The sequence below is a fragment of the Monodelphis domestica genome, chromosome 1 (genome assembly GCF_027887165.1).
Source record: "Monodelphis domestica isolate mMonDom1 chromosome 1, mMonDom1.pri, whole genome shotgun sequence".
NCBI lineage: Eukaryota > Metazoa > Chordata > Mammalia > Didelphimorphia > Didelphidae > Monodelphis > Monodelphis domestica.
The window spans coordinates 481,024,583-481,043,543 of record NC_077227.1 but is presented as its reverse complement, the minus strand read 5'-3'; the positions used below and the strand labels follow the sequence as shown (position 1 = coordinate 481,043,543).

At 39.2% G+C, this 18,961-nt stretch overlaps 1 protein-coding gene across 6 annotated transcripts in view; it reads left to right on the top strand.

The window, feature by feature from the left end:
• RTEL1 (regulator of telomere elongation helicase 1) overlaps positions 1-18,961 on the top strand; it is a 116,478-nt gene that overhangs the window by 84,147 nt on the left and 13,370 nt on the right. For all 6 annotated transcript variants that reach the window (XR_008915400.1, XR_008915399.1, XM_056812791.1 and 3 more), the window contains 3 exons: positions 8,629-8,833; positions 9,956-10,096; positions 16,725-16,841. Coding sequence is in view for 4 of the 6 variants with exons in the window: in XM_056812791.1 (XP_056668769.1) it covers positions 8,629-8,833; positions 9,956-10,096; positions 16,725-16,841 (463 nt within the window). In the remaining 2 variants the exon portion in view is untranslated. The remainder of the gene's footprint in view (positions 1-8,628; positions 8,834-9,955; positions 10,097-16,724; positions 16,842-18,961) is intronic.

Sequence of the window (18,961 nt, the reverse complement as noted above, 5' to 3'; positions counted from 1 at the left end):
TTTATGTTTCACTCCTACAAATCCCTTATCATTTGTCACATCCTGCAATTCCTTTCTGCCATCCTCTTGTATATTTCTTAGTATCTTAAATTCCTGGCTTCATAAATTTTGTCTACCTTTTGTCACAACATCTGCATATTTTGGTTTTGCACATGACTTTATGGCTATTCTCATGGCATCAAGGTCTGAAGCCTCTGATTCAGTTGTTAGCCGGCAATGCTGGTAGCAGGAATTTGTTTTTGATCTATAATAAGTTTTTCCTTGTGTATTTTTGTTATAAAGTTCATATTTTTTCTTTAAATAACATTCCTCGATCAGGTGACCAACCTTGTGACAAAGGAAACATTTCCTTGTTTCTTTCTGACCCGTTGTTAAGAGGGTTTAGAATAGGTTTTTATAGTTTGTAAATTTTTAATTTGCTCATTCTCCTTCTGCTTAAGAGGTTCCTCTGTATGTAACAATTTTTGTTTTAATTCTTTCATTTCTGATTGATGTTCCCTGTGACTGTCCCATCTGGGGTGCCAATTGTAAAAAATGCTCCTATTAGGATTTTTATGGTAACAGAGAGATGTTGGACTGATAACACCAGGAAATAAGTTAGAGAAAAGGCGAAGGTTTGCACTCCTTTCCCCCCACCCTACTTCCTGTCCCTCTCTCAGTTGATCTTAACAGCTCTTCCCAATATGGTAAGTTATTAGAAGATTCAAAGGACTAATCTCACACTGTAACTCTTTTCTGAAAGGTGTTTTATTCTTAATTTAGGGGAATTAAGGGAGGAGCAGAGAGGGAAGTTAAGGTCTCCCTAATCTCCTATGGGGTTCAATACAGGGAAATAAAGTTATTTTGTCTATGAGGGGATATTGTTGATAAACTGAAAAGGTTCTTCAGAGCTAAGATCCAATCGTTTCAATATTGAGTCAATGAATAGCCAGGAATCCAGAGCAAGCCTGTCTCTCAACCTCCTTTCTTCCCTGTTACCAGGAAGAAAAGTCTCCCCTTCAGCTGCTGGTTTTCTCAACTGCCTTCTCATCAGATTCTTTTGGAATCTTTCTTCCTTCCAGTTGATTGACAGTTCCTTCAAAATTCCATTTCTTACATTTGCTTGCCAATATCTCTCTAGTGTAGTAATCTCTTTTTCACACCATCCAGTTTCCTCCAATGGTCTATCATATTGAACTTTTTAAAAATTCTGTTTACCTTAATCTTTCTTTTTTTTTTCTTAACTTCTTTCTTTTGGGGGGGGTGTGTGTGACATATCTAATTCTGAGAGGATATAGTTGATATCCTCCACCAGCATAGTTTTTAGTATAGTTTTACTCTCTATTTCCTCCTGTGACTCATGTAACTTTTCCTTTAGGGATTTGGCTGCTATATCATTTAGTGCATATAACTGCTTCATTGTTTATTGTACCTTTTATCAAGGTGTAATTTCCTTCCTTATCTCTTTTGATTAGATCAATTTTTACTTTTGCTTTGTCTGAGATCATGATTGCTGTTGTGGATGAGAGAGTACTGCAAGGACTTGGTTTGCAAGGAAACCTTATGCAGGAAGAGAATGGAACTTTGCTGACAACGGGGGATGGGGCTAGAACCTCTAGCCAAGAAAAGCAGATGGACAGTCGGAAAGGAGTTCTTTCTCTCTATGAACTGAAAGGAAGAAGAGCACCTTGCTGAGCTCAACCTGCTGTGATCCTTCATCAATCTGAAGAAATCAGATTAGCTATCCTTCTTCAGTAGTGATGGATAGAGACTTTTTCCCTTTAGGAAAGATAAGAGATTATCTACCCAAGAAGATTCCATCTATCTCTTCAATAACTATTTCTCTCTATATTAGGAAATTACATCAGCCTCATTCCACAATGTCCTCAGGGTACCAGGTCCCCAGACCTGAGCTCTCAACCCCTGAAGGGAATTTCGATTAAAATAGAATTAGGGACTTCCTAATTTTCCCTCTTCCCTAAACCTACCATTCCTGAATATCAAAACAATAAATAGATCTTATTAATTCAGAAGAACTGAACATCATGTTCTTTTAATGTACTAAGGGGATCAAGGTAATATCTATCCAGGGAAGAAAACAGAAACCAGAGACTGAAGGGGATTTCTTTTTTTACCTTTCAATTCTGGACTTTGATCCAATCTCTCACCTTCCCTTGTGTAGCTTTACCTAAGAGAGGAAGTAGTCTTCCTTTTTATCTGTTCCCTTTCTCTCTTAGGCTTTTCAAACTTGGTTCCTGATCCCCTCCTAGTATACTACCCTCATTTATTTTTTTTATTTTAGCTGAGTCATAATAGATTCTGCTCTGGTTCCTTACTTTTATTCTATGTCTCCCTGCTTTAAATGTATTTCTGATAGGCAGCATATTGTGGGATTCTGGTTTTTAATCCACTGTGCTATTCTCTTTCATTTTATTAATGAGTTCATCCCATTTCCATTCCTAGTTCTGACTACTGTGTTTCCCTCCATCTTATTTTCTCCCTATTTATCTCCCCTCTCTCTCTCTCTCTCTCTCTCTCTCTCTCACCCCCCCCCCTTTACTGTTCACAAATGTTTTGCTTTTGACCACTTCCTTCCCCCAATTCACCCTCCCTTTTATCTGTTTATTCTCCCTCCCCTCCTACTTCCCTGGGCAAGGTAGGTTTCTACTGAGTATAGATGTTATTCCCACTTTGAGCTAATTCTGATGAGAGTAAGGTTCTGATACTCTCACCCCCATCTTCTCTACTCTTTTGACTGTCATGCACCTATTCATGTAAGATAGTTTACCTCCTCCTTTTCCTTCTTCCATGTGTTCCTCTTCCTTGTCCCTTTATTTTATTTTTTTGGCTATCATCCCATCCTATTCAACTTATTCCCTTCCTTCTATTTATACTTCTCCATACTTCTCATTTCCCTAATAGTGACAAAGATCTTAAGTGTCTCGAGTACTTTAAGTATCTTAAATATCATAGATATTGAAAGTGTCTTAATTATCACCTTCCCATATAGGAATGTAATCAGTTTAACCATATTAAGTTCCTTGGATATTCACTTTTCCATTTGCCTTTTTCTGCTTTTCTTGTGTTTAATTTGCTCATCAGATTTCCTTTTCAGTTCTAGACTTTTTGTCAGGAATTCATGGAAGTCCTCTATTCAATTAAAGGTCTAATTTTTTCCCTGGAGGATTAGGCTAAGTTTCTCTTGGTAAGTAATTCTTGGTTCTAATCCTAGATTTTTTGCCTTATGGAATATAATATTCCACATACTCTGATCCTTTAATGTAGAGACTACTAGGTCCTGTGTAAACTTGACTGTGGCTCCATAATATTTTGAATTGTTTTCCTTCTGGTTGCTTGTAGCACTTTTTTCTTGACCTGGGGAGTTCTGGTATTTGACTGTAATAGTCCTGGGAGTTTTTAGTTTGGTATCTTTTTCAGGAAGATTGATCCTTTTGATTTCTATTTTTCCCTCTTGTTTGAGAATCAGGGCAGTTTTCCCTCATGATTTCTTATAATATTTTATCCAGGTTATTTATTTATTTATTTTTGGGTCATGGCTTTCAGATATTCTTATGATTCTTAGATGATCTCCCCTGGATCTATTTTCAATTGTTTTTCCAATGAGGTATTTCATATTTTCTCTTTTGTTTAAATATTTATTTGATTTTATTGTTTCTTGATATTTTGTGGAATGATTAGCTTCCATTTGCCTAATTCTAATTTTTAGAATTATTTTCTTCCTTGAACTTTTGTGTTTCCTTTTCCATTTCACTCTAAGGAGTTGTTTTCTTTAGTGTATTTTGTACCTTCATTTCTATTTGGCCCATTCTAATTTTTAGGGAGTTGCTTTCTTCATTGATATTTTTCTCCTAAGCTGTTGACTCTTTCTACCAATTTTCTTATTATTTGATTTTTAAATTTTTTTCAAGTTTTTCAAGGAGTCTTTTTGGAGCCTGATACTCTTTCAGACTTTCTTTTGAGACTTCATGTATTTCTGTCTTAGCACTGTTGTCCTCTTTTGAGTTTATTTTATGTTAATCCCTTTTCTTCTGTCTTAGAATTGGTTGAAAGGGAGAATAGTGATAAAGACTGGGTGGTTAGGGTTAAGTGATATCCTCAGGGTCACACAGTTAAGAATGTTAAGGTTTGTTTGATGCCAAATTTGAACACAGGACCCCCCTTCTCTAGATCTGGCTCTCTATATATTGAGTCACCCAGATGTTCTTGAGTTTGTTTTTTATCTTTCCTGTCACTAAAGTAACTTTCTAATATCGGGTTTTTTCTTTGTCTTTTGTGCATTTTTTGTCTTTTTTTTTTTGCATTTTGGTTTTGCTGAGGGTTTTTTTTTGGCTGTTTTTGTTGTTGTTACCTTACCTATATGTTGAGATTCAGCTCTATTCCTGGGACTGTTCCAAGCTTGTAGTGTAGTCCACTGTAGTCCTTGGAATAGGCCCAGATGCCTTAGGGTCCCACAATGTGCATTTCGAGGGTTGGCCTGGCTGGCTTAAACCGGAGGTGGCTTAACATGATTTTGTCCAGCTGGATCCACTCCCCCTACTGTTCGTTCCCTGATGTCTCATGTGCTGGTGTGAAGTGTGAATCAGACTTTCTCTGGCTAGCGTCAACTTTTAAATTGATCAACCAAAACTGAAAACACCCCTACTCAGCACTTTGTAAGCCATCAAGTAAGAGAATTCTCAAGTCACTTGCTTAAAAGAGTGATAATTCCAGAACTCAAAGCACTAAACACTTAACACTAAATAAGAGTGTTCACAAGTCACTTGCTAAAGTGGGTGCCTGAGAGAACACATCAAGGATATTCAAGAGTCCTATGATTCCAACACTGTCCCATTCCACAGGCAGCAGATTCCACTGCTGTCCGAGATCTCAGAGGCTCATAGGCTTTAGCTCCGCCGGGGAGAGATGATGTAGTCCAACCGCCTTCATTGACAGGTGAATCCCAAGTCCCAGAGAGATTTGTACCATCTACTGATCTCTTGGCAGAAAAAAAGTCTATATGAGGTTTTCTAAGCAGCAGCTGCTCCTGGCGCTTTTTGTTATTACTTCCTCTTTATTTCCTAGAAGGGTTTGGACTGACTTAGAAGAGGTTAAGTGACATGCCCTTTAGACAGTGGGTCAGTGAAAGTGTTGTAAACAGGATCTCTCCCAGGGCTCATTGACCTTTTGCTCTTCAAAGAAGTAGTTTCAATATGTGTCCAGGCCTGAAATAAAATTGAGGTAGATGTTCTTTCCGTTTCCAGAAAACTAACATGATCACATCACACAGGCAGCCTTGTTCTTTATCCATTTGATCATATCCACTCTTTACAATCTGTTGACAGAAATTCTTGGTTTATAGATATGAGTGTTTTATCATTTTTTCCCCGTCGCGCCTTTCAGCTTGATCCAGGAAGGCTTATGATCCATTTCCCTGTTGGAATTCCCCAAGGATTATTACTACTTTGGGCCTTATGTGTGTCTTAGTTCTTTACTTCTGGGAAGATTTTTTTGTTGGAACTGTGTCCACTTACCAGGAATTAATCAGAAATATATTTTACTTAAAAACCATGTTCTAATGAGAGTATCTCTTTCTGGAAGTCATTGAGCTAGAGAGAAATACCTCTGAGATTTATAGAGGTGGCTTTGGGAAATACAACAAAGATCTGATTCCCAAGAAATCTAATTTTGAGGAAAAGCCATTCTTTTTTAGAAAGTCATGAAGGAACCACTTCTTTCCCTTTCCTTTTCTGACTTCAATTCTAGCTCTATGGATAAACATGGGAAGAATCACTTTTTTTTTAACCCTTACTTTCCATCTTAGAATCAATATTGTGTATTGGTTCTAAGTCAGAAGAATAATAAGGGCCAGGCATTGGGGGTCACACAGCTAGGAAGTATCTGAGGCCAGATTTGAACTTAGAACCTCCTGTCTCTAGGCCTGGCTCTTAATCCACTGAGCTACCCAGCTGCCCCTGAAGAATCACTTTGAAAACAATTCTTACTTCCTGTTCGTTGCTTTTAAACATCATGCTTTCTCTGAAGTCCAGTCTGGGTCTCTGGGAATGGGACAGAAATAAGTCACCATGATGTATCATGCTATAATATTTTTTCAAAACTTGAATTCAAGTCTTAGTTCTGCTCCTTACAAACTATGTGACATTGAACAAATAACAACTCATCCCTTTTACTTTTCTCTTATCCTTTCTCCAGACTAAATTTGCACCCACCACATAGTCAGGGAGCAAATGTACTTATTATGATATGAAAGTAACTTGAATTATAAACCATAATCAGACTAGTTCAGTCATGAGTGCCTACGCTTGTTACTAAAACTACTCTGACACACCTAACCTTTTTAATAAACATTTTTTTCAAATTCATTATTTATTTTTGCATTTATTTTATTATTTTTTAAATTCATCACCACCAAAAATTATTTAACTAAACAAATGCATAAAAAAGATCATGTGCAAGACCACATACTCCACATAATTTACCATTTGTTTAAAATATGTAAATTATAATTGTATGCTAATATAAACATACTCAGTTTTTTAGTTCCCTTTGTATTTGTTTTACTTGAATACTTTTTTCTCTTGACTTTGTGGCTTTTATTTTTTTAATGTAAACATGGTATCTATTCTTCCTATTTTCTACTTCCTATTCTCTTCAGATATTTACCTTATTTTCTTTATATTTCCAATGTATCCGATATCTTCTTCATATTTCCAATCCATTAAAAAAATTTTTGAGAGTCCCAAATTTTTGCCCTCCTTGATTCATTATGAAGGCAAGACTTGTGATATCAGGTGTACATGTAAAATGATGTAAAACCTATTTCTATGTTAGTCATGTTGGAAAAAAAGGAAAAGGAAGGCAGGAAGGAAGGAAGAAAATTTTTTAAAAGTATGCTTCAATCTACATTTAGGCCCCATTAGTTCTTTCTCTAAATAGGGATAGCATTTGTCATCCTTTGGAATTGTCTTGAATTATTGTATTGACCGGAATAAGTCATTCATGACTCATCATTATTGCTGTTACTATGTACAGTGTTCTCCTGTTTCTTTTCATTTCACTTTTCTTTAATTTATGTAAGAATTTCTTGTTTGTTTGTTTGTTTGGTTTTTTCAGAAATCATCCTGTTCATCATTTAATAAACTTTTATTCTAAATTTAGTACCCAGAATATCTGGCTTACACCTTTAGCCCCAATCTATACTTAGTCTCTTTTTGTTGAGTTGCAGAGTAAAACTATTCTCTCTCTCTCTTTTTTTTTTAAACTCTTACCTTGTATTTTAAAATCAATTTTATATATTGGTTCCAAGGCAGAAGAGCAGTGAGAGCTAGGCAATGGGCATTAGGATCGCACAGCTAGGAAGCATCTGAAGCTCAGGACCTCCTGCCTCTAGGCTCTGAGCCACCTAGCTGCCCCCCGAAACTATTCTTTCTGACGCCTAAACTCCCAACTAGGTGGTATCCTTCCCTGAAATCCCACTTTTAAGATGCTTTATTAGCCCATCCTTTAAACTAATACAGGTTCCCCAAGAACCCCTTTAAAAAAAAAAAAAACCCTTACCTTCCATCTTAGAATCATTACTGTGCATTGGTTCTAAGGCAGAAGAGTGGTAAGGGCTAGGCAATGGGGGTTAAGTGACTTGCCCAGGGTCACACAGCTAGGAAGTGTCTGAGGCCAGATTTGAATCTAGGACATTTGGTCTCTAGGCCTGGCTCTCCATCTACTGAGCCACCCAGCTGCCCCAAGAACATTTTTCCTTTTTTCTCTTTTAATTCTTGCCTTTCTGTTCCCACATGGTCTATACATCTAGACTTATCTAAAGCCTAGTTGTCATTACTATTACTCTTGACCCCAGGTACAACTTTTTAATTCAATTTAATTTTTATTATCATGCAAAACACACTTCCATATTAGTCATTGTAAGAAAATGCTCATACAAAACCGAAATCCCCGAATAAAACTGCAAATACACTAATGTGAATGATAGTAGGTTTTGACCTGCATCCATCTGACCCCCATAGTTCTTTCTGGTTTGGATTGTCCTAGGTCATTGCATTGCTTAGAGTAGCCAAGTTTTCGCAGTTGATCATCGTCTAATATTGCTGTTGTGTATAATTTCTCCCCATTCTGCTTATTTCACTCTGCATCAGTTCCTGCAGATCTTTCCAAAGTCATCTTGCTTATCATTCTTTATAGCACAAGAGTATTCTATCACCAACATGTACCACAATTTGTCCAGCCATTCTTCAGTTGATGGACATCCTCTCAGTTTCTAATTCTTTGCCACCACAAAAAGAGCATCTTGTATAAATTGCATTTTTTAACAAGTTCCTCCTAGTTAGTGTGGCTTAAAGAATGAACTCTGAGTTAGGGATTTGGAATGTTTATCCCCTTCCACTGTGCGACCTCAGGAAACTCAATTTTCTCATCACTGTAATTATTGCAAAAGTCCCTCCCTGCTCTAACTTTTCCTGACTCTAAGCTGATGCTCCTACCTCAGTAAATGGGGCAGAGGGAGGAATTATTCTTGTCACCTAGTATATAATAACACCTATAGTAGAATCTCTTGTGTTTTGAGCTCCTCATCCAGACAATGGGAATTTTGAGATGCTTATATCTTTATTTCTCTTCTAGGATAAGAAAGAGTCCATCCCCATGGAACAAGCAGGCAAAGCCAAGCTGTTTATGTTATCAGTAAAGCAGTCCCTGAGTCAGGCCAACTTTGACCTCTTCACCAGAACCCTGCAGCTCTATAAGGGGACTGATGACTTCAGCACCATGATGGCTCACCTTGGCACACTCTTTGCAGAGGACCCAAAGAAGCACAGTTTGCTCCGAGGTACTGTAGTTCTGGCCCTCCTCTACTCCCTTGGCTGTCGTTCAGTCCTAAGGGAAGCCCAACAGAACTATGGGTAGATTGTTCATCAGACCACAGAATCTGGTTCTGACGGAACTCAGGCTATCCATTCCAACCCACACACATGGGAGTCCATTCTACAGTTTACCTGACAAGAGACAATTTAGCCTTTGTTCCAGTCTCTAGTGAGGGAACGTCCTGTTATCTCCCAAGTGTGAACTTTAGATTACTCCACCCTACTTAGTCTAACAAAATCAGGAATGTCAAGAATTAAGTATTTAGGATGTTCTATGACAGACATGTGCTAGCAAATGACAAATCAGAAACAACTGACAGACCCCTGGGCTGTCCTAAATCAAGCCTAAGTAAGATATCATTGGTACATGTGAGACACAGGAAAGTGATGTAAAACCGTCTACATATTTCATGTCACTTCCTCTCTCCGACCTCTCTGATGGTGGAGAGGTGGCTGGCAGCAGCTTGCTGAGTGTGTCGGCATCTTGGTGTGGTGGCTGCTATTGTCCACGTTTAGCGGTGAGTTTTCCTTGATACCATACTGGAGAAAGCCTAGTAACCTAGTTCAGGTGAGGCTCTTCTCTGAGATCTCTCAGAGTTTAGGCTGATTTTTCTCTCCTTTACCTTCCAAACACTATCCTCTTAGAGAAAGCCTCTAATCTTTAAGGACCCTGTGATGGAGGACTTTGAACTCACCTGGCACAGGCTGGGTGGGAGAAATCCTATGCCTTTCCCTCTCTCTTCTCCTTGATTTCTTCCCTGTATATTGATTATATTCCCTATATATTGATTAAATCACCATATATTTCCAAACTGACTTGGATATTTTATTTGGGATATCCCCTGGTGACCAAAAATCAAATTTAGATTAGGTCTAAATTATCCTTACACAAGGTAGCTCATTCCACTGGCACAGCCATCATTTTGGATTTTTGTCCCTGAGCCCATCTAACCAAAAGGCTCCGCTAGTCCAGTTGTTTATGCTTTCCAATGAAGGAGAGCCTGTGACTCTCCAGCCATCCGAGGGTCTTCCTTCCATACGGAAGTTCTGCCAATACCCCTTGACTTTGTGCCTTCTTTTTTTAACAGGATTTTATCAGTTTGTCCGGCCACACCACAAGAAACAGTTTGAAGAAGCTTGTCTCCAGCTGACTGGGCAGAGCTGTGGCTACAAGCCGGAGCACAGCCTGCCTCGTGAGAAAAGGGAGCAGCTAGCCCAGGATCCAGATGGTGAGCTGAGTGAAAGGCCCACACAGGCCCCAAAGTCAGACGGGGGTCAGGGTAGAGCCAGGCAATGAGCAGGCTGAAAGGCCCACACCTGTCCCAGAGGTGGACACGGGTCAGAGTAGAGTGGCTTACTGACATCCAGCTCACACCAGCCCAGTAAGAGGCAGTTGGGACTCTTTTTGCTCCAGACCAGGGGTCCCCAAACTTTTTACACAGGGGGCCAGTTCACTGTCCCTCAGACTGTTGGAGGGCCAGACTAGTAAAAAAACTATGAACCAATCTGTATACTGCTGTCTGGGATAGTGGAGGCTGCAGCACTGGCCTGTCACACCTTACACAGGCCCATCACTGCCCCCACTATACAGGGCAGCAGTATACACAGTGTGGAATCCCCTCCCCCAGATCACCGCTCACCATGCTGACATCTTCCATTGTGCAGCCACATAATCCTTTGTGTGGCGCCTCGTTCTCCTTCAGTTACTCTCAGAACAAGGCGCCACACAAAGGATTATGTCACCGGAAGAAGTGCTGTATGTGAGCCGTGCTTTGTGGTGCCACCACATACAGTATTCGAGGAGCACAGGATGCATCATCCTATGCTCCTCTCACTGACCAAGTGTGGTGGGGGTTGGATAAATGGCCTCAGGGGGCCTCGTGGCCCATGGGCCATAGTTTGGGGACCCCTGCTCTAGACGGTTGAGAGCATCTCGATGTGATGGTCGTGATGCTGAGGATGTTGGTGACAGCTCTGCCCGGGAGTAAAGGCCGGCCTTCAGAGCCACACATTCTGGGTTCAGAGGCTGGCCCCATCACTTGCTGCTTCTGTGACTTTGGACAATTCACTTCATCTGTCTGGGTCTTAGTTTTGTTCATCCATAAGTAAAGTCCGTTGGACTAAATGCCCTGTAGCACTTTAAAGTGTTCTTTACATACATTCTCATTTGGTCCTTGCTCACCTTGTGAGGAGATGCTCTCCCTACTTTGGTTGTTGTTGCTGTTTAGTCATTCAGTTGTGCCCAATTCTTCATGACCCCATTTGGGTTTTTTTTTGGCAAACAGACTGGAGTGGTTTGCCATTTCCTTCTACAGCTCATTTTATAGTGGAGGAAATGATGGCAAACAAGTGAAGTGCCAGGAGGAAAATGAGTTTGACAATTTACGTGCCTTGCCCAAGATCAGTAAGGCCGATAATTTCCTGCCTGATGGCTCCTTGACTCACCTCTGGCTCCAGTGCTGACTGTTTCCCTCACGACCCTCTGTTTCCTCATCTATAAAGTGAGGGGGCAGGACTAGAGAATTCCTTAAGGCCCCTGCCAGCAAGAAAGTTCCATGAACACCTTTGGGTGTCTCCAGGCCTCAGGCAGCTGCATGCACAGTAAGAAGCCTCAGAGTCCTATGACTCCCCCCTTAATTCTCCTTCCTTTAAGCTGCCGGGCTCCGTGTCAGGGAAGCATCCTTACAGGCCCGTATGTACATACAGTATTCCCTTCTCAGCAGTAACAGTAACAGCGATGATTGCTCACAACCCAAGTCCTTCAGTTGCAAATTCAATAGTTTTTCCACTGTTCTGTGGAACTGTCGACCCTTCCAAGTTGGCCTTTCCAGGTTCCCTTCTCTTTCTGAATAATCAGCCTTATTATTTCCCTTTGCTGGGTTATCATCATTTGTGTCAAACCCCCTAAACATGATTGTGCCTCATGGGGCCTTCTGGGGCCCTCTTCTTTTCAGCTTGGAACAGGGAAACAATCACAGACTGGAATCATAAGACCTGCATTCCAATCCTGTTTCTACCGCTTGCTACCTACATAACATAGGACAAACTTCTTAGCTTCTGTGGGACTCAATTTCCTCAGCTGTAAAATGAGTCCATTGGATTAGACGGCCTCACATCCTTCCAGCCCTGGATCCACAGCCCTTGGACCTTCTGGCTTAGCAGTCTCCTCCACTCTCGTGGGTACCTTATCTCTGAGGAGACAACACCTGGCTTTAAGATCTGTCTCTAGCTTCTTCCTCCTAAACACTATTCTTGCATCACCAGCTCTGCACCTGGGCCTGCCCCAGGTATCTCAAGCCCTGTATGTACAGATGCAGTATTGTCTTCTTCCCTTTCACATGCTCTGCCTTCCAGCCAGATTATCCCACTTGTTTACTTGCCTTCCTCACATGAACATTGTTCCCCTGCCTCTCCATGATGGTGTAAGTCACATCTGGGATGCTTTCCCTCATGCATCTGTCTCTTCAGAGTGACCTATGCTGTGTCTGCCTTGAGCAGAGATGCTTTTTGATGAGTGTTGGTGGAGTTTCTCCATTGCCTACACCGAATTTCTCCAGACTTTCTTCTGGTGTTCTCTAAACCGGAGCACACATGGTCTCTCTCAGGCCCTCATTTTATATGGCATGTTAGCATCTGGGAAGTATGGCTGATGTATTGATATTGTATCCTATATATTCATTTACCAGACACATGGTCAGATGACTTAATGATCATTGTGTAGAAGTTACAGTCCAAGGGGCAAGAGAATTCCTGAGCGGCCACAGGGGCCTCGCTCACACCTTGTCAGATCACATTCCTTTACGAGGCGCATGTCAGGTTAATCTCCACCTCTTTGATCTTGTCATTGTCAATTCAACCAATGTTAAGACCTATGCCATGTTACATATTCATTGGTCACCTCCCAATCCACATTCCTAAAACCTCCAATAACTATTGGGGAACAAGCGCGAATCTCTCTTACTTCCCTGGATCTTCTGATTGATGTCCTATCTTTTTCCTCCTGTTCTCTCTTTTCTTGCGACGCTGTCACTCCCATGCTTCCTATTAATCCTCTGGCATTCTTGTCCATAGGAGGCATTAAGGAGTTCTTAGTCCCCACCTGTTTTCTTATTCCTCATACTTCCCATTAATTCTATGGCACACTTGTCCATGGGAAATATTCACGGAGATCGCACAACTCCCCACGTGTTTTAACTTGTTGTCTCTGAGTCTTTATTATTCACCTATTTCCTTCAGTCTCCCTTCTCCTTCCCAGGTTATCACCCACAGGTAAAATATATATAGGAACCTTCGCAGGGCGGTCTCTATAGGTCGTGGGTTGGTTTGGTTGGTTTTTTCCCCCTAAAGAAGTTCTATTTGTCCGTGTGAAAATTCAGATGCCATTTCTTAATCCTCTCTCACAGATTTTTTTTAAAAACCTTACCTGCTATCTTAGAATCAATACTAAGTATTGGTTCCAAGTCCAAAGAGAGATAAGGGCTAGGCAACAGAGGTAAAGTGATTTGGCCAGAGTCACACAACTATAAAGTATCTGAGGCCAAATTTGAACTCAGGACCAGCTGTCTCCAGGCCTGGCATTTTATCCACTGAGCCATCTAGCTGTCTCCACAGATTTGTTAATGTTTCCTATTATCTGCTACCATTATAGCTAGGTCTCAGTTAGTGCAAATAGTGAATCCCTTGAAATAATTTTATTATTCAAATTTTTACTGCATATTTCCATCAGACTGGAGCCAGCAACCATATTTTTCATAATTATTACTTTAAATAGTTCAAATCCAATACATGCAACCACTCACTTCTGGAGAGTTATTATTTGCTCTAATTACAACCTAGCTCTAAGTTGGCCCTTTACTACCTTAAAGAGGTTAGTGCTATCTTCTTCTCTATCACAGTTCCAGGAACTCTTTCTTTAGCAGCCTTTGTCACAGATCCTCATCAGAGGCTTTTTTGAAAGCCTAAATAGACCAACATTCACTAATTCTACTTTACCAGGTAGCTATTATCTTTCCTTTGAAGATCTTCAGTAAATGTCAGACATGATGTGTCCAAGCAGAAATCATAGTGCCTTTCCCTAGCACAGAGCCTAGCACAGAAAAAGCACTTAATAGTGTTTGTTAACTACCTTTTTATTTGATTTAAAATTCATAATTGATCCCTTTTTTTGTTTCTACATCACCACTCATTCCATTGATAGGAAGATTGGACACCACCTGCTGTCACTCTCTCTCCCCCCACCTTCCTTCTTCATCCCTTCTCCCAGGTGGCTGCTCCAGAGTCCATTGAGAGCTTCTTCCCCCCTCACATGTCTCAGAAGAGATGAGAAGAGGGAAGAGCCCTGAGTGGTGACATCCTACCAGGCCTTTCCTTCTGCCGAACTTGCTTTGTATGTTGTTTCCCCTTATTAGACTCCTCGAGCTTTTCTGTTTGTATCTCCAGGACTTAAGGACTGCTTGACACATTATATGCCTAAAACTTAATCTATGCTTAATGCTTAATAAACGCTGTTTATTTACAACTAATATGCTTCCCCTTTGCCCTACCCAGAGAACTCTTCCAAATAAAATCCAACAAAGCCTAAATAAGAAGAAAAGGCTGCAGAATGAACTGCAGCATCCCTTGGCTCTGCTAGGATATGCAGTATCCCACACCCACAGCCCCTCGCCACTAAGAGAAGCGTATATGTTCTTTTTCTCTTATTTAGGTTCAAACTTGGTCTTCTTAGCTGATGTAGTGTTTCTGTTTTTGTCCATTTCATTTCCATTGTTGCAGTCATCTGTATTGTTTTCCTGATTCTGCCTCACTGTATAAGTTCATATAAGTCTTAAAATTTTTGGATTCTTCTCATTCCATCATTTCTTATGGCACAATAATATTCCATGACTTTTGCCTTCAGGAGCCACAGCTTAATGAGTCATTCCCCAATCTAGGGAAGTCTTCATTTCCAATACTACTACAAAAAGGATTGCTGTGAATGTTTTGGTGTAGGTGTGCAGCATTTTCATTCTTTCTTCCACCTCGTACAAGATAGTGAAGAGGCTGTGTCCTCTGGTCCTTCAGAGTCCTTTCCCCTCTGACCCTCGGTCATCTTCTTCTACACCCTTTCTTTCATGGAGTCAAATCAGTAACCTCCCACTCCCCAGAACTTTTTGAAAGAATAGACCACCCATATGATCAGGAAGCCTTCAGTTTTAACCTCAATTTAGACTTGTTAACTTGATAATTTGTACCATCAACTAGTTCATTTTATAGTGTCAGGATTCAAAAGTATTTCTTTCAGTTTGTTGACCACCTCTTCCTCCTCTTCTTTCTTAAGCACCTTTACCATCAAGAAATCCTATATTTTTTCCCAATTACGTGTAAAAATAATTTAAAAATTTTTTTAAATTTAATAAATTCAACACATTTATTACTTTATTAATTTTAAATTAAATTGATTAAATAAATTTATTTATTATTATTATTTTAATTTTATATTTTAATTTTTTTCCATGGTTACATGATTCTTATATCTCACTACTTTCTTTCCTCCCCCATCCTTGAGCCTGATAAGCAATTCCACTGAGTTATACTTATTGATTTAATAAATTTAAATTAAGTTGATTTGACTTAATTTAGTTAAGTTTATTAATTTAGAAAATTTCATTCAATTGTTTTTCTGAATTTTGACTTCTAAATTCTCTCCCTCCCATCTATCTCCCTGAGATGGCAAGCAATTTGATATAGGTTAAACATGTGCCTTCATGCAAAACATATTTCCATATTAGTCATGTTGTAAAAGAAAAAGTAGACAAAAAAATCCCATGACAAAAATAAAGCACAAAATTGTATGCTTCAATTTGCATTCAGGCTCCTTCAGTTCTTTCTCTGGAGGTGGATAGCATTTTTCATCACAAGACCTTCAGAATTATCTTGGTTATCTGGAATCATTATATTTCTGAGTCATTCTCAGTTGGTTATTGTATACAATTGCTGTTGCTATGTACAATGCTCTGATTCTACTCTTTTTCACTTCACATTTTTCCTCACAATTCCTCTGGCATTGTCTTGGATCATTGTATTGCTCAAAATACCAGTCAGACACAGTTGATCAGTTTTACAATATTGTTATTACTTATGGATAATGTTCCCCTGGTCCTGCTCACTTTGCTTTGTATCAGTTCATGTAAGTTTCTGAAATCATCCTGCTCCTCATTTCTTATAGGACAGTGGTATTCTGTTACAATTCTGTTACAATATACAACTTGTTCAGCCATTTCCCAATTGATGGACATCCCCTCGATTTCCAGTTCTTTGCCACCACAAAAAGGGCTGCTATATGTAGGTCATTTTGTTTTTGGTTTTTAATCTATTTGAGATATAGATCTAGTAGTGGAATTTCTTAGTCCAGGGATCTGTACAGTTTTGGTAGCCCTTTGGGTGTAGTTCCAAATTGCTGCCCAAAATGTTTGGATTGGTTCACAACTCCACCAACTGTACATTAGTTCCCAATAAAAAAAGTTCTATTTTTAAGACCCTCTTTATTGGTTTTATAGTACTTTAGCAGATGGTCTTCAAAGCTATTGCTTTTTTTTTTTAAACCTTTGCCTTCTGTCTTATAATTGATACTAAATATTAGTTCCAAGGCAGAAGAGCAGTAAGGGATTCACAACTGGGGTTAGGTGACTTGTTCACACAGCTAGGAAGTGTCCAAGATTAGATTTGAACTCAGGACCTCCCATCTCCACATCTGGTTCTCCATTCATTGAGTCATCCTACTGCCCTGAATATTATCTTCTTAAATGATCAATTATGTCTTTCTCAATGTTCCATAAGTAAGAATCCCACAGATCTTTTCAGACTTGGTTTTCTTTACAGGGAAAAAGCAGAGTAAGACAAAAATGACCTGTTCAGAGGGTGCAGTCCAACAACTGAACTCAGACATTCACCTGAACCAGGGCGGAACTCACCTGGTATCTGAGATGACCATCCAAGGTACCCTCAATTTTATCTTAAGCATCTCCCTTATGAACTCCATCTTTATTTCAACAGATAAATGAGGAAACAAACATGTTAGTGACCAGATTCTTCAGATGCTTAAAACAAATCTTTCACTGTTTTACCTTCTAAATTCTTACTAGGAAAGAGGCTGGCACCAGTAATGGTTATATGGAAAGAATGTATGCTATATCTCTTTACAAAAAAAAAATTTTAATCTATCTTTTTTTATGATACTTTAGGCCTTAACTGTTTTCACAGGTTAGGTTTGTTTTAATTTTGTCATTATTATTATTATAAACTTGACAAATATGAACATTTCCTTATATAAAGAATAGAAACAGAAGTGTACATGTACAGTTTGTTTAAATGTATATATTAAATTTAACATAGTGGTCATTTCATTCCTTTTCTTCTCTGAGTTCCCTTTTGAACTTTCTTCCATATGTTTTAAGAATATTTCATTGATGCTCTTCTTTCTTTTTTTAGTACCACTAAAAAAGGTAGGGCCTTTTTAGGAGCACTAGTCTTACATATTTCCCCTTGTACCTTTCTCCACTCAACGCCCCCAAATTAAAGTTTCTCTTATAACAAGTTGAATAAAACAAGTCTACACGTGTCTTAAAATGTATGTCTCATTCGATACTTCTAAGGCCATCACCTTTGCCAAGAAGAGGTGGGAAGTGTTATTCATTCTCTGTCATCCAGAGTCATAGTTGGTCATTGTGTTGATGAGAGCTCTTTTTTAATGTAATTAAACTTTACTTATTTTAACATTCATTTTTTAAAATTTTGATTTCTAAATTAACTTCCTTCCTTCAGCTCCTTTCCTATCTATTGGGAAACTAAGCAATATATCATAAATTATACATGTGAAATCATATAAAACACATTCCCTTATGAAACATGTTTCCAAAAAAAAAAAAGCAAGAAAAATTAGGTGAAAAAAAGTATGTTCAATCTGAACTCAAAGTTCATCAGTTCTCTGGAGATGGATAACATTTTCTTCATGAGGCCTTTGGAATTTTCTTGGATCATTGTATTAATCAGAGCATCTAAATTTTATAGTTGATCTTTGTTACAATAGTGCTATTACTGTGTATAATGATTTCTTGGTTCTGCTCACTTTATTCCGTGTCTGAAACCATTCTGCTCATCATTTCTTATGGTACAGTAGTATTCCATCACAATGATATCCTCAATTTCCAATTCTTTGCCACCATAAAAAGAGCTTCTCTAAATATTTTGGAATATATGAGTCCTTTTTCTTTGATCTCTCTGTAATGCAGACCTAGTAAGAGTTGTTATTTGTCCTTCATACCCAAAAAAGACATCATGATGCTGGTTCAGGTTCCAGTGTGTTAGACTGTGGCTGATTGGTCCAGTGCAAGCTTGGAAGGTTCTACCACGAGTTGGACACAAATTTTCTGTTAGAACATTTGGGATGGAGCTGTCTCTAGATTTGTTCATCACATACTTCCTTTGTGCTACTGCAGTTCCACTTTGCACATAGAGCGCAGTGCCTTCTTCAATGTGGGCATGTCTGCTGGATGGTCCTGTGCCAGTGTCTCCCAGGAGTCACAGTACTAAAGTTTATCAGAGAGTGTCCCTGTATGGCTTCTGGCCTCTGTGGGAGCACTTTCCCTGTGTGAGTTCTTTATAGAATAGTCTTTTAGGTAAATGCACATTTGGCATTCTGGCTACTCTCTGCAGTTTAATGCTGTCAGTTCAGCTCAAGATAGGGCCCCAGTGTCCAGTACGTTATTTTAAAATTTTTATTTATAAAATATTTTTCCATGTTTACATGATTCATTTTCTTTCCCTCCCCTCCCCAGTACTTCATCTTGCCAGGCATTCTTCAGAATATTCCCAAGACAATTCCAATGGAATCAGTTCAGTTTTCTGACATGGCACTGGTAGATTGTCCATGTTTCATAAGTTTAAAACAAAAAAAATTCAGCACAACAGCTTTTAGGACCTTCAGTTTGGTATATAGTCTAATGCCTCTTCTCTCCCAGTAGTATAGGAATTTTATAGCTCTTTGGGCAGAGTTCCAAATTATTCTCCAGAATGTACAGGTCACAACTCTGCCAACAGTGCATCAGTGTCTCGATTTT